The sequence below is a fragment of the Barbatula barbatula genome, assembly GCF_947034865.1.
Source record: "Barbatula barbatula genome assembly, chromosome: 21".
NCBI lineage: Eukaryota > Metazoa > Chordata > Actinopteri > Cypriniformes > Nemacheilidae > Barbatula > Barbatula barbatula.
Genome location: NC_136784.1, coordinates 2707474 through 2722924, shown reverse-complemented (window position 1 = coordinate 2722924; position 15451 = coordinate 2707474). Strand labels below are relative to the sequence as shown.

At 38.0% G+C, this 15451-nt stretch overlaps 1 protein-coding gene across 2 annotated transcripts in view; it reads right to left on the bottom strand.

The window, feature by feature from the left end:
- Nucleotides 1-15451, bottom strand: part of jupb (junction plakoglobin b) — a 42661-nt gene that overhangs the window by 11912 nt on the left and 15298 nt on the right. For both annotated transcript variants that reach the window (XR_013788183.1, XM_079485314.1), the window contains exons 2-7: nucleotides 6791-6828; nucleotides 6083-6247; nucleotides 4410-4663; nucleotides 3833-4071; nucleotides 1375-1576; nucleotides 972-1116 (exon numbers count right to left, since the gene is read on the bottom strand). Coding sequence is in view for 1 of the 2 variants with exons in the window: in XM_079485314.1 (XP_079341440.1) it covers nucleotides 972-1116; nucleotides 1375-1576; nucleotides 3833-4071; nucleotides 4410-4663; nucleotides 6083-6247; nucleotides 6791-6803 (1018 nt within the window). In the remaining variant the exon portion in view is untranslated. The remainder of the gene's footprint in view (nucleotides 1-971; nucleotides 1117-1374; nucleotides 1577-3832; nucleotides 4072-4409; nucleotides 4664-6082; nucleotides 6248-6790; nucleotides 6829-15451) is intronic.

The window sequence follows — 15451 nt, the reverse complement described above, 5'->3', positions numbered from 1 at the left end:
CCCGCTCCTGCCATCGCTGTTCGGCTACTGGGGGAACACACACACGCAGACTCTTGGAACTCCTGTACCCCCCCGGAACCCCTGAAACCCCCTTAACCCCCAACCCTTAAATAAACGTTTGAACGTGACGCTTTTGTGGTCCTCGTCCTGTTTGGTGTCTGACACATCTTTTAAAATGGCCCTGCTGATCCTTGACGGTGTGGACCCCACAAAGCTCAGAAACACAGTCGCGTTATAAGTCTAAAGACTTTTTACGAGATCGTCCTGGAGATCTTCAGTCACATGGCCTCAGACATTTATAAATCAGTATTAATTTACTGAAAGGTCAACATTAATAAAGCAAAACCCGTACGGCATTAGCATGACTGAGCTTGTGTGGAAGAACAAATTTATTAAAGATGGATATTTAACATACACTGGATCCGTTAACATTTAAGTTTTAATGGAATTTTATATTTATTTAATTGAAATGATTAGTTATTCTATTATCATTAATTTAAAATAATTATAATTGAATGGTTGTTGATTTCATTATTTTGTATATTCTTGGTATATATTATATAGTAAGATGTAACAAACAAACAAAAACAAAAAAGCATGACTCATATTTAATTCTTGAATATTTGAGGTGAATTATGCAAATACCCAAGTGAAGCAAACCAAAAAAGGCTTAAGAATATTCCACTAGGCTAGGATAAATAAACAGTAAAAGCAAAAGAGATAAAAAAACAGTCTATCCCAAAGTATAAATTCATCATTCTTTCAAAAACTTTCTATTTTGCAAAAAACACAAAATATGACGTTTGTGACGTGCAGCCTCAGTCACCATTTTCTGTCATTATATGGACTCAACATTCTTCATCCTTCCTCCTCTTGTATACCACTGAAGAAAGTTTGGAGCAATTTAAATGTGAATAAATGCTGAGTTTTTTTTTGTAGAGAAGTAGAAAGTAATGAAGACACAGACTCACCAGCTTCAACGATAGCCGGCTTGTTGCTCGGACAAACAGACAGAACCTTCAGGACTCTACTGGTGGTCCACAGAAGCTTTTCATAGTTGTAGTTTCTCATGATAAACACTAAACTTTCTGGTCCGCCGTTAGCCAGGATGATCAACTGCGAAAAACAAAGAGACAGTAGATTCATTGCAACACAAGCTCAATGATCTGCTGGATTATCCACATCCTAAACCAAACACAAGAGCCATTTTCACTTCTGTTATCGTTTTGTAGAAAAGCCAAAATAAAAGGTTAACAAGCCAAACTATTTAACATGGGTTCCAAACTTTTCACACAAAATGATGCATCGCGTTTTATTAAATTAAAGTTTTGGTTAAAAATTCCTTGTAAAATATTGAACTACGAATCCACACACCTTGCTCTCCTGGTTCCCATAAGAAAGCAGCTGCAGGCAGTCTGTGGTGATGGCCAAAAACTTTGGATTGCTCTTCTTGAGCAGGGGCACCATCCTCTGCAGACCATCGGCCAGACGCACGGCCATCTTGGCTCCTTCTTGATGCAGTAACAGGTTGTGTAATGTGGTGATGGCATAAAACAGCACAGACTCCATCGGTGAACTAAAGAAACATAAAAATGTTAGATTTTCTGATATTTTTATAGGTGGTGTTAAAAGTATTTTCGGTTATTAAAGCTATCACAACTCAAACTGCAGGTTTAGCTCACAGTGGTTAAAGCTCAGATCAATGGCGTCACCTAACAAAATTGCGAAAATGTTCGGACGAACAAATAAGGCTGCACAGTATGTAAGTGATATCATTTTCCTTCATAACACTTAGTATATTTATATATCATTTGATTTCAATGAAATTATATTAAAATGATATATAACATAACACATATATATATAAACTGTATATTATTAAACATAATCATTCATTTATAATATTTAACGTAATAATAATATAAAGTTTTGTTTCTTTTCCTTTAAAGATAAATTTTGGGGCGTTTTTTGCCTTTATTTGAACAGCTGTTACGTAGAGAGGACAGGAAGAGAAGTGGGCGAGAGAGCGGGGGTGGGATCGGAAAAGGGACTCGAACTCGGGTCGCCCGAAGCACAACAGCGCAATATATGTCGGAGCACTTAACCGCAAGGCTATCGGCTCCGACATATAGTTTTGTTTCAATGAAATTCTGTATAAATTACAATAAAATATCAATAAACATTTGTATATCATTTATGTATACTATTAATGTAATAATAAAATACTATTCAATATATATTTAAGATATATGAATTTAAGTTACATTTAATTTATCATTTTAATTATGTATATATTAGATATAATTAAGAATTATAATCATTATAATGTTACAATTATATTATACATAACTATATATTATTGTATTTTACTGCATATTTGTATGGTATATTGCATCCAGTACACAGTATGTATTTTGCAAGCTGCAATATCATGCAGGCCCTATTCAGTCCCAAACATAAAGTCCAGTACCAAAGCACTTGCAAGTTTAATGTTTAAAAATAAATCCTAATAGACATCACCACTGTATCCTTGAGCAAGATGTTTAACTACACTAACACTCCAAGGGGAAACGGCTTAATATAGTGAAGCTCAGTCAATGTTCTACGGGCTCTGGCCATAAACATTCTGTTTCGCTCTATTATCTCAACATCACTCTAAATGGCTTTTCTGACACTGTGAATTTCCCATCACAGTCCAAATATATCCCTGTAAAATAGACTACGGGCCTGTCTCTGGACACTGTTACGGAGGGTGTCGTTTTGATATACGTGGACAGGACAGGAGAGGACAAGACAGGACAATGTGTACTGCTATAGCGCTGCTTAGTCACAGCATTCATCACAGACCTGCGCCAAATTCTATTCACGAAATACAGAGCAGGGAAATGAATATGTGCTGGAGATGAAGAACCGGTGATTTCAGGTTCCTTTGACCTAGATGTGCTTAGAACACAGCTTGCCTTGAAACTGCCTTTAAATAATAGTGATTACGTTTTATATATTGAAAATAGATGAACATTTAAAGTAGTGATCGAAAGCAGGGGCGGCCTGACCAGCAGGACATTCCGGCCTACGGATGACTGGCGGACGTATGATAAACTCAAATGTATGCAACGGGAAGGCCGACAAAATTGGTGGAGGGCTGATGTTGGCGGAATAATCCAGGGCCGAAATTGCTTCTCAGTCCGCCCCTGATCAAAAGTGATGTCCAGCAAAGATAAACATTTTGAATTCATGTCGCACAGTTGAACTTGTGCTTGGAGTGTAAAGCTCAGCTCAGCTTTGAGAAGGAATAGTTCACCTTCAAAATAAAAATGAACTCACAGTGTTGTCATTTTAAAACTGTGTGATTTTCGTTCTTTTGCGAAAAACAAAAGAAGATATTTTTTTAAATGTTGGTAACAGAACACAGTCGGTCCCCATTCACTTCGATTGCATGGACTTGAGTACCCATGCAAGTCAATGGGGACCAACGGTTTTCTGTTTCAAAATGTCTTTTTTTGTTTTCTTCAGAAGAACCAAAGTCATGAAGGTATGAAGTGACAAGATTATTTAGTTTGCTAAATACTTTTGTCCAAAAAATACCTTAAAAGTTTTGTGCTTTGTCCATTTTCTACCTAATAGTATACCTCATATTTTATTGGTTTAGACTAACCTGAGGAAGCATTAAAAGTAAATAGTGTACAAATATGACATTACGTTTGGCAATATACACTGTATATAATTTAAATGTAATAGTTTTGTTTCATTTTGAGTTCAAATTGACAAAAGAATCCTCAGACGACTTGTTCACCTTTCCAGCAGGTCGGTCTTAAACTTGTATTACACTAACCTGAGCATGCGCACTAGCGCAGGAATGCCGCCGGATTTGAAGATGGCCAGCAGTCCCTCACGCTGATGGGAGAGGCTGTGCAGGACGCTGGCGGCGCAGCGGGCCGTCTCCAGGTCTCCGGTGTTCTGCATGGCCCTCACCACAGCTGCGATCATCTGAGGAGACTGCATGAGAACACGACGAGACGCCTCCTTCCGCGTAAGCTGGTTTACGATGAGCGCGGCCTTGTTTACCACCACCTACAGCGATAACACGGACGTTTTATGGTTTCGAATATCTCGGATGTCATAAATGTTTACTCGTAGCACAAATAAGGTTTATATTTTAAAGTGACAGTTTACCCAAAAATGGTTTGTTATCATTTATTCACCCTCGTGTTGTTTAAAATCTGACTCATCTGTGGAACACAAAAGAAGATTTTAAGAATGTTGTTTTTGTGTCCGTACAAAGGACGTCAATGAGGGTCAATGTTGTTTGGTTACCAAAGTTCTTCAAAAGTGTTCAGAAGAAAGTCAATTTGAATGACATGAGGTTGAATAAATCAAGTATTTACTTGAAACTGACTGACACCTCATACCTGGTCCTCGTCGGCCAGCAGTTTGGTGAGCTCTGGTACGGCTCGTGTGGCCAGCTCAGCATCATCTTGATAGTTGATGAGATGGACGATGGCTGTTTTCAGGAGCTGTGAGGGCTCGGCCAGTCTCTGGACGTTGGTGGGCTGATCCGAGTTGCTCTGCGTGGTGAGGACGGTCTCTCCCTCCACTAGCGTCTCAGGAAACATAGCAGCACGTACTCTCTGGGCTCGAGTCAGACTGTACTCGGCCTCGGGATCTGAGGAAAAAGAAGATTGTATCAAAGTATAGCAATAAACCATGTAAAGTCATCCTTTTTTTTAACCTTTAACATCATGGACTGTATGTGACACTGTAGATATGTAGACCAAATGTGCTTTCTACAGCAGCTGCAAATGTGGCTCATCCAAGCGTCATGGTTCATGTCTTCACAAAAGATATGCGAGGGGCAGGCAGAGCTCTCTCCAGCTTCTGTTTGAACAGCAATAATGATCGAACCATAAAAAAAGCAAATCTACTGAACTGCGTTTTTTTCTTCCAGTTTTTAAATGTCAGTGGGTTTGGAATATGGGGAGACAATAAATGTTCAGCGTTTTTTCAAAGTGCACTCACGCAGCCACGGTGAGGAATCTATTTAAAACACCCCAGATATTAACAACCGAGCGAACCAGGACTACAAAGAATAATGACAACACCACAGGTGCATTAAATATTAATCTAGTCACTAATAAAATCACACATATCGAAAAAGATCAAAATGGTTTTATAAGGTTTTAGTGCATACACTCCTGACATGTTGAGCCATGGAGCTTGTGAGAATGATGCGGATTTGAGTCATGCCTGCAACATCCTGATCACAGTTTAATATTTATCTCCCTAACAATTTGTATTCGTGTTTTATTAGAAATGTCTACGATTTCACTGCACACCGTATCAAGCGGCACTATTGCGTAACAGTCTAATGTCCTGATTTTACACTGACGCTGTTTACGCTGTGTGACCAAACTGCAACTCTAAACAAAAACTGCTCCCTGAACTCTCTCTAAGTCGCTTTGGATAAGAGCATTCGCTAAATGCCTAAATGTAAATGTAAATAACATGAAAAAAGGATCTTACAAGTATCTTCTTTAATAAAGGACAGAAGAATGGTTATCGGGCTATTGAGAACTAATACAAACTTGATACAATATCTAATTTACATGAAAAGGAAGTGAATATTGTTTTCAATGTACATGTCGTTCAAAACCTGCTTCCGACTCTTTGATCAGAGGAACACAAAAGAAGATATTTTGAGAAATGTCTCAGTGGTTTTGTGTTCATACAATGGAAGCCAAAGGGGGTCAAAATATCTTCTTTTGTGTTCATTCAGTCATGCAGGTTCATGACATGAGGGTGAATAAACGATGACATTTATAGGGTGAACTTTCCCATTAAGATGCACCTATAATAAAGAAATAGTGCTGTTTGTATGCCAGATGCCACTTGTGAAACTTCACGCACTAAAACCAGACAGAAAAAACAATCACCAAAAAACAGCACTTTCTGGTCTCCCCCTCAATGAAACTACACGGCAGAAAGTGGACTGAATTCTTTTAACGCATGTGCAATTTTAGAGGGCCTCAAGTTGTATAATTCATCAAAAAGGTTTCAGAGAAGACCATTCGAGAGCGTGTATTACCCGCGGCGTTCTCCACGGCGGTGGAGGTGACTGTGTACTTCCCGCTACTGCATTCCAATTCTTCCTCATCGCGGATGGTCGTGGCTCCCGACTGTATCCCCGAGTCAACGGCGTAAAACATCTGCTGCCACTGTTCCACCTTCACGGATCCCTCCGGCTCGCTCGCTGCAGACGATGAGCACGAAAATGACTAAATATTTGCCAAAGGCTCACGGCTTCAAATGCCAAGTACTTCAAAGATCATCCGCAGACGCTGTGTTGTGATAATAAATGACTCTCTAATAAAAAGCGAGGGATGGACGCGCAGATTCCTTCACGTTTATAATTCATCTCAAAATTACAAGCATTCAAAATCAATAGAAAAGTAATCTCACAAATGAGTTCTCCTTAAAGGAAAAGTCTACCCAAAAAAAACATTTCTGTCTTTATTTTAATTTAATTTATTCACCCTCACGTGGTACAAAACCTGTATATGATTCGTTATACTGTAAAACACAAAAGAAGATCTTTTAAGAAATCGTGTTTTTGTGTCCATATACAATAGGAGGGACCAATGTCGACGTTCTTCAAAATATCTTCATTTGTGTGAAATTCGTACATCCGAAATGACATGAGGGTGAGTAAATGATGAAAGAACTATCCCTTTAATGTCTCAATTGCTTCTCAAATAAAAGCAAACACATTGAGGACCAGTAGCAAAACACTTACTTTGCAGTGACATCACCAGTGTCCAGCCTCGGCTCAACCTGTGATGAAACATGAAGGAATGTGTTAGAGCTCATGAACAGAAAGAGAGAGATGCAGTACGAATGCAGCGACCTGCAGTGTGAACCACAAGTGACAGCATGCACCAGTTTAGAGGTAAAGCACCAGCGGGACTTCAAAAAAGTGAGCAGGCAATGCTATTTATAAAACTACTGCATAGAACAATCCCACAAATCACAAAGTGGATTTCAACCCTTCACTTGTAGTTTAGAGTTGGACCAAAGCAGGTACGCTACGGGAGAATTTCATCTTTTCATTTCACTCTCGTCCTGGGCAAGTTTGGGTTTTTGTGATCCCTAAACGGTGCGTTATTTGCTGCTAAAATAGAACTACGGGAGGGATACAGATGGAGGGCTGTTCAAGATGTGTGATGGGAAAAGACGACAACCTTCGTATCCTCTTCAGGAGAGCTTTTGTGTCTGTGCTCCACAACTAGATTCTTACACAAAAATCTTTCAAAAAATAAACCTCCCTTGAGAAACATGAAGTAAGAAGTGTGACAACCTGCCCCGGCCTTTCCCACACATGCTGCAGTTTCCGTTTCTGCTTCTCAATCTCTCCATACACAAACCACTTAAAGATTCGCTCGGTGGAAAGTGATGCAGAAACCAAGGCAAACAACTCAATTTTAATAATAAAACTAAATGAGAATTAGCCAACAGTTGGCATTATACCACATGGCCTGCATTTCTCACAATCATTCATCACATCAACATGAATCCAGGCATCACACACACATATATAAGGCCTGCTTGGTCACCTGCGGCCTGAACAGCCGATGCAAGGGAAGATGTCCAAAGCAATGAGCAGTCGCTATGCCAGAGAAAGAAGAAGCCATTAATACATCCATTATTCATGAACTTACAGTATTAATTAAAAGACAACTTTAGGGTCAAGCGAGGCTTAGGCGGAGATAAGAATTGTGTTTTCCAAATTTTCATCAAACTGCTCGTGTTCCCATCTATTAATTATAGCTTCGATTTTAGTTTTATCGTATATTTAGGAATATTTTAATTTAGCTTTATTTTTTTTATTTTTACTTTTTATGTTCCTTTTAGTTAATTCCTTTGCAAAAAACTTTATTATGTCTTCATATTAATAAAAATAATACATTTTAGCTAATTGATAGGAATAGTATTAATATTTATTATTTGTATTTATAATTTACATACTGTAACTGTTTTAAATGTATACCGACGCACGCGCCCGGAAACTTCCGATCTGTGTTTAATTATAACAATTGATTTTATATTTAATGTATATTTATATAAATATTTATTCATATTTTATTTAATATTAACTGTATTAAATTAAAACTACTTAGCAGTTGTTGATTCTTTGCAGAGGTCTATCTGAAGTTCGACCACTACGCCTGTCTGAAAAAGGAGATATTTCACATTTTCTATACGCATCAAACAGGTTTGACAGGCGACATGATACAAATATTTTCATTTCTGGAAAAAATATCTCCTGGGGACAAGCGGACACGCACGCCATACTGTGAGCACCGAGTATTTATAGCTAATAGCACATGCGATCTAGATGGCAGCGCTGGGGAAGAAAATTATACCTGAGTGCTTTCATCTTAAAATGAGACGTCACATGGCAGAGGCCCGACTATGCTTTAAAATTCAAGAGTATGAGCGGAAATGTTCTCCCATTCCCATAAAACCATCACAACAATGATGATTCATTTCAGCTCCCAGCCAAATCTGAACTTTTACTATAAAACAGAATGATGTATATTTGAGGGAAATTCATATATTATGACTTTTTAAGCATGTGTATGTCAAGAGTAAATCTAAATGACTAATGGACTTAATCAGACGGTAAATTGTCAGTGACAGTAGTAATATGGGAATAATCTGCACGAGCGGAGATTTGATCAAAAATGAGGATCGAACGTTAAATCTTAAAAAACGAATTAATTCAAAGGGGATTTAAAGGTGAAGTCATTCCTGCGTCACCAAAGGGAACTCAAATATGATGACTTTCCCGCTGGGCTGCTGACGAAATTCATAGGGCAGGAGAGATAAAGAGAGACAGAGGAAGAAGGGAAACAGATCGAAGGCCAGAGGGGCGACGGAGCCAGGGAAAAAACAAGCTAGCAAGTTTTGTCGTCTGACCATTTTCCTGAAGAAGGCCAAGGTCTGCTCAAGTCAACACAATAAATCTCTTTTTCTTTACCAACTATGCCCTCTTTAATTTTCAGTCGACTTCCCGCCAACCACGACGTGTCTAATGATGATGAATGCTTCCTGAACATCTAAGTCTGTTTTGTTCATCACGCACCACCTGTTTACATCCCTTCCATTGTTCTGTGGTTGACTACAGCCTTGTTCTCCGTGACACAAAGACAACAAACACACACACAGGATATTCTTTTGGCTTTTTTTAGGGTCTTTGCTGCATTCAGCGTGATGCTAAACAATGCAGCAACAGCCCACCTGTCAGCTTTGGTTTGACTTCCGGCGACATGCTGACGTGGTTTGTGTTTACTTTGCGAGTGTCAGGGTTGATTTGCGTTTGGGCGACCGCCAACTAGAGCGCATTGGTGTGGACGAGAGCATAAGAGAACGAATACATTTCATGTAGTAGCAATTGTTACACAGAATTATACTTTTATTCACCTTTATTGGAGGTGACACGGGATTTACTTCGCTGCACATTTTAAAATTGAAAACGCAAGCTTGATATAAAATGGCATTCACGTGCTATTTTACTTTTATAATGTGACGTTGTTGAGCGAAAACAAGATCTTAAACAGAATCATTAGCTGGACAAAAAGGATGGATTCGATGGAGAAATTGTGTTGAATGGAGGGGAAGGATTTGGTGACATCATCTAAAGAAAGAGGTTGAATATTGTAATATGAATTACAATATTTTGAAGTTTTTTCTTCAGAGTAAGAAAGTAAAATGGTGCGTTTATTTATCATTACTTTATCTGGTTGTGTTGCTTCGCACGAAGTGTGTCTGCTAAATGTCAATTAAACAGGTTTACGTTGAAAAGCTGTTCGACATCTGTACGCGTTCGCTTATTTTCAGCTTCTCAGCAGGACTGAGAAAATCGAATTCACAACAGGAGCTTGGCAGGAGGATCTGCAAGAGACAGCAAAGCTTTGGCAGACTCCAGGAGAGAAGCTGATGATACCACGAGTCGCTTCACGCCGGCACTCGAATTACAAAGTCACCTGCACTCCTCAACTCACACGGCGCTTCCAGAAAAACGCCAACCACGATTGGTGCTTCAAACAGACAATTACAGCAAAAGAGGACAGACATCTTCAGCTACCTGTAGGTCTATTCCAGGAACTGTGTTGCCTTACAGCACAATCAAATAAAATATAAAAACATAAATGTAGTAAGGTTTGGTCTAATGTTACAACAGTCACAATGTGCAGATAGTCTGATGCACTTATAAGAAAACATTCACGCTCTAATGCAGTTAGAAGAATGCATTAGAAGACATTATTTTATCACAACCAAGATAATTCTCTCACACGAGCTTATAAACAGATTTAAAGGATCGTATCATGGAAAACTCGATTTTTTAAATGTAGAATTTGATGTGGACAAACGTCACTGTGCACAACAGAAAGCTCATCACCCCATTTATTAAAAACACACACCTGCATAAATACAACAACCAAGGGCATGTTAACATAAGATCACCCATGTTAACATATTGATCCATTCTGAATGACAGTGTGAGCTTTGATCCACAGGTTCTGAAAGATTAAAACCTTAATGAATATGTGTAACTTTGTATTAGCACCTATTGTACTGCTCTTTTAAGACATATCGCATTTTGCTCACTGAACTCTTTGTAAGTCGCTTTGGATAAAAGCGTCTGCTAAATGACTAAATGTAGATGTAATGTAAACGTAAAATTGACATTTTCAATGCTTTTGGTATTATATGGTATTATTTTTCCATGTTTTCATTTAAACATTGAGTTCCTGTCTTAAAATCTTAAAAGTTGATATAGTTAAGACATGGAATAAACATTTAATATTCGATTAAGGTTTATGCTCAAACCTCAAAGCACGCTAGTATCTCTGCAAATAGAGTAACAAAACTTGAAAAAAGGTTATATTTCGCTTATCCCATTGGCAAACATTGTTCTAAAAAAACAAGACAAAAATATAGCAAGTCATTTAGGCATTAGTACAGCAAAACGACACAAAATTTAAATTAAAATCTATCTTTAAATTAAAAAGAAAAATCAAGTTTTGCAGTGGACAATAGTTGCTAGTCATTCTGATTCAATGGCATAAGAGAAACAAGTTTAACACAAACATTACCAGATATACAGTATCTTGAAAAGGGTTGTAAACCCAATGCAAGACACATAATCTTAATACTTATCTCCAGCAATATACAGAAAGTCAACAACAATACTCAAACTTCGAAGTTTCCTTCACAATTGCATCTTTCCACCGAGATCGATCTCTAGCGATACCTCATCTCTCCCGCATTTAATGTTCCTGTGATATTAAACGTGAAAACGCTGTTAATGAAATGTCTACAGCGGATGTTTTAAAAATTTTCTCTGGAAATCACACTGTAAAGAAGTTACTGCTTTCCTTGACAACACACCAGAGTCCAAGACCAGGACTAGACCAGACCGAGTCTAAAGAGGCTCGAGTCCAAGTCAAGACCGAGTCCAAATGAGACGGTCAAGACAGAGACAGAAAAAATAATCCACATACTTTATTTGGATCAAATAATGTCATTCATTTTTATTGACTTTAGGTGAGGTAATTCAGCTTTCAATCAAAATTACTTTTGCAACTGGAATCAATGTTGAAAAAATGCAGAAGTTTGAGCTAAAGATCATTATTTGCTTTAGTTGGGCTCTTGATTCTTGTGTTTTAACATTAGGTTTTTTCATTTTCTGTTATAACAGTTTGCTAAAATACAACTGTTGAGACAATGAAAACTAAGATCCATTGGGATTAGATCATAATGATCGTAGTCTTTGTGCACTTACATAAATAATTGCATTGTTAATGGGTGAATTGTGTGATTGATTTATGAGTATTGTGTGATAATACATTGTGAGATTAAAGCAGTGGTACTATGGCTTATTATACTTCTTTGAATTGACAGAAAACACACACACACACACAAAAACACATCGGTGAATTAATCAGACGTCAAGCATCAGTGTATGAAACTCAACAATAGAGACAATCAACAGTCGTAGTACAAAGCGTATTCATGACTTCCAGCATGCATTGCAGTTCATCTGTTAATCTAAATTAGTTTGATGAGTGTCAACATTGTCGAGGTTTGTATGATGATTGTCGATGTCAGGAAAACTTCTTCAACTTCACTTAGTATTATTTATCATCTTTTCTACAGCTTGACACCCATCACAAAAAGTAACCTACTCCAAAAGGAAAGAGAAGAGTCCACACATACAGTATATGCTTTAGCAATGGTTTGGTTTGGAAGGAGAAAAAATCCTCGGACTCGGTCGAGACCAACTAGTTCCAATGACCAAGTCCGAGTGCAGATACCAACGAGTCCTAGGCTACAGAAAAACGTCTCGAGTGCGGACTCAAGTACTATAGCACTGCTACACACGATTTAACTTCTTGCTACTTCAAAGCATGAAGACTAAATAAAAAACACGTGTGTTTACAAAACGTAATTTTACCTTCGAGTACAACCGAACACACCAACTCTATGCTACTTTACATACACCCTTCTCATTATAAAGTATATCATATTCTACAGTACACTTACTATAGTATACATTGTGTGACAGTCATTTATGTGTCTAAATCCAAAAGAGAAGCAGAAAGGTTGTTTGAAGAGCCGCTTTTATAAACATTTCAGCAACACTTTTGTAGATTAATGCTAAAAAGATGAAATGTTCAGCTTACGGTAATCAACACTACATCACATTCACATTCCCATTGTACTGGTTTCTCTCTATGGACTCTTTTCATTAAGTCTAGTTAAAGTACTGAACGCTGCTCGGGGTACTTTATGTGGTATATCAATTTTAATTAGACACATTAAGTAACAAAGAACTTTCTACCGGACTGATGGATCCAAACCAATTAAGATCCGAATGCCTGAGAGGCAAAGCGCACTTCTGTACATCTCACATCATTAACAGCTTAATCCACGACTGTTGATGTTCTGAGATCTGAAAAACCAAACCTGCATTTCAATCTACTTATTCATTTTCATGCAGTAAATGTCGTTAAACTTATGAATGTTTGTCTAATTTAGGGCATTTTTATGGCTCAATGGCTCATTTTTATTTAATGACGAGCAGCAATTTGTCACGTTTGCCTCTCTGGCGCCATCTCTGTTTCAAACATAAACTGCAGGTTAGTTATGAATCATTATTGTGAATCGGCGTTAAAGGAGACAGTTTTGAAATCTGTTGTTTTGTGATAAGTTTCAAAATTTCAATATTGCATTTTTTATATTTACATGAAAATCACAATCGGATATAAAAATGTTTTTTATACCCTTCATCATATACATTTGTTACCTTTTAAAAAGATTTCATGTAAAGATTATATTTTAACACTTTATTATCCCTCATGAAAATATTTTTCCCTATCTTTTACTCAATCTAATAACCAATAAACCATTCCAAAATTATTTAAGGAATCTCCTTTTAAACAGCGCAAGCTTGGCCCATGATGTCTGTTTATTATATGATGCATTCAAAGTAGCTCTCATTGGAGATGTTTCCACAAAAAGGCTAAAAAAGGCTCCTTTTGAAGAACTTGGCTTAAGAAAAGCTTGATATCTCTATAGTAACAGTCTGCGTTTTAATTAAAATGGTTTTGAGGTTCAGGGACTATCCAGGTATACAAAGCACATCTACAAGAAGCATGCACTTGGGATTTGTGCATTATAGTTTTCATAAATTAAAACAAACACACACACACTTTACAAAAAGTGCAAAAAATTGCCAGAATGTCTAAATGTTTTGTATTTCCATTTGTATGGTATAAAATAATGCTTTATGCATTCCTATTTAAGCACATATAAATCTGAAACCATAAACATAATGAGCACATGGGACATTAAGAACAAATATCTGAATTGAAATAGAGAATTTCCATATAGTTTGTTTGTCCACCACATTCACGTTCTGTAATTTAAATCATGTTTTAACATGCACTAGGAGCATAACTTCAAACATCTCTGGTGTTTTATCAAGCATTTGGCGGTCTCATATCAACAGTGAAACTAGAACCCACCCCTTCCTGTTGTGATGGTGGAAGCTGAAGATATCTGGAAATCTAAGCATGCCAATAAACTTCACAGGGAATGAATAATGCTCTGGACTGAGGATGTCCTAAGTCTGTGCTGAATGAGATTTGAGCAAACTGCACCGGGAGAGGAGACACCCGAGGACAGTCCAAGGTTAAAACTCAAAGGGCAGACCGATGCTCAGATGATCAAGAGAAGAACAGAGACACAACGTGACATTTCATTAAAAAAGAAACGTGGCAATTAAATAATGATATGTTCTCTTGCCTCATACTGCCTCTCAAGGAAAAAGTTCCCTGTGAAAGGAGATGAGTAGATCGAATGCAAAAATAAATAAATAAATATCTCAAAAGATATAGTCTTTAAACATAAGTACTCTTTGCGAATAAAACGACCAAGTTTTCTAAAAAAAAAACTCAAACCTGTTATTATAACAGTGGGAAAAAAGCCACATTTTCTTTAAGGCCATTAAAAGAGATTTAGCCATTTCTTTATTTTCCATACAAAAATAAAGTTTGAAACATTCAGGACCGTCTCTAAAGATTCAATGCATTTCTAAAACTCACAGGGAACAAGTTTAATCTCTTCTAGGCTGCTTAAGTGTGAAAATGCATATAAAAAACCCAAAACAAAATCCCATAGAGCTGGAAGTTGGCATTAAACACACGGCAGACATGAGTGTGCCGGCAGCATCGCCAAGCGTCTTCACTTCAAAGGAAAACGATTTCCCATCTGCAAAAAAGCCACAGGGATGATTTACCGTAGCAAAGATCCCATTATCATTAACGGCATGGAAAGAAACCTTCACGTCAATACCGAGTTGCCGTTCCATTTGAGAAAACCAAGGGGGCGAGGGCCTGTTTAATTGCGTTACCTGCAAATAGGTTTGAGCTATTGGTTTTCCCTTTGCTCTTGTAAACATCAAACGGTTTTGGTGCATTGGGATAACCTGTAAAACCTTTGGCACACAAGCACACACATTCTCACATGACAACCCTTTCATCTTTCATTCCCGTAATCCGCCCTCATTACCGGCATGCAGCGAAAGTAGAGGGCAGCCGCGCGGGTGACGGATACGCGTCGCTGCGGCTTGTGATACAGCGAAGCGCGGCTTCATACAAAAACAAACCCTGCCTGCTCTGTTGTCACAGACTCCAGGGACCCGCCGCATCTGCGTACAGCCAGAGACACACACTAATTAAAGCAATCCCTGCCTTGAGTCTGCTGAGATTTGCACATCGAGCTCATGCTCATCTTCTCCGCTCGGGTACAAATGCCTCCGACTGTGTGTTCTAGAAACAAACAAACAAACAAACATTTGATGGAAATGAAAGCAAGAGTAACCTCCTCC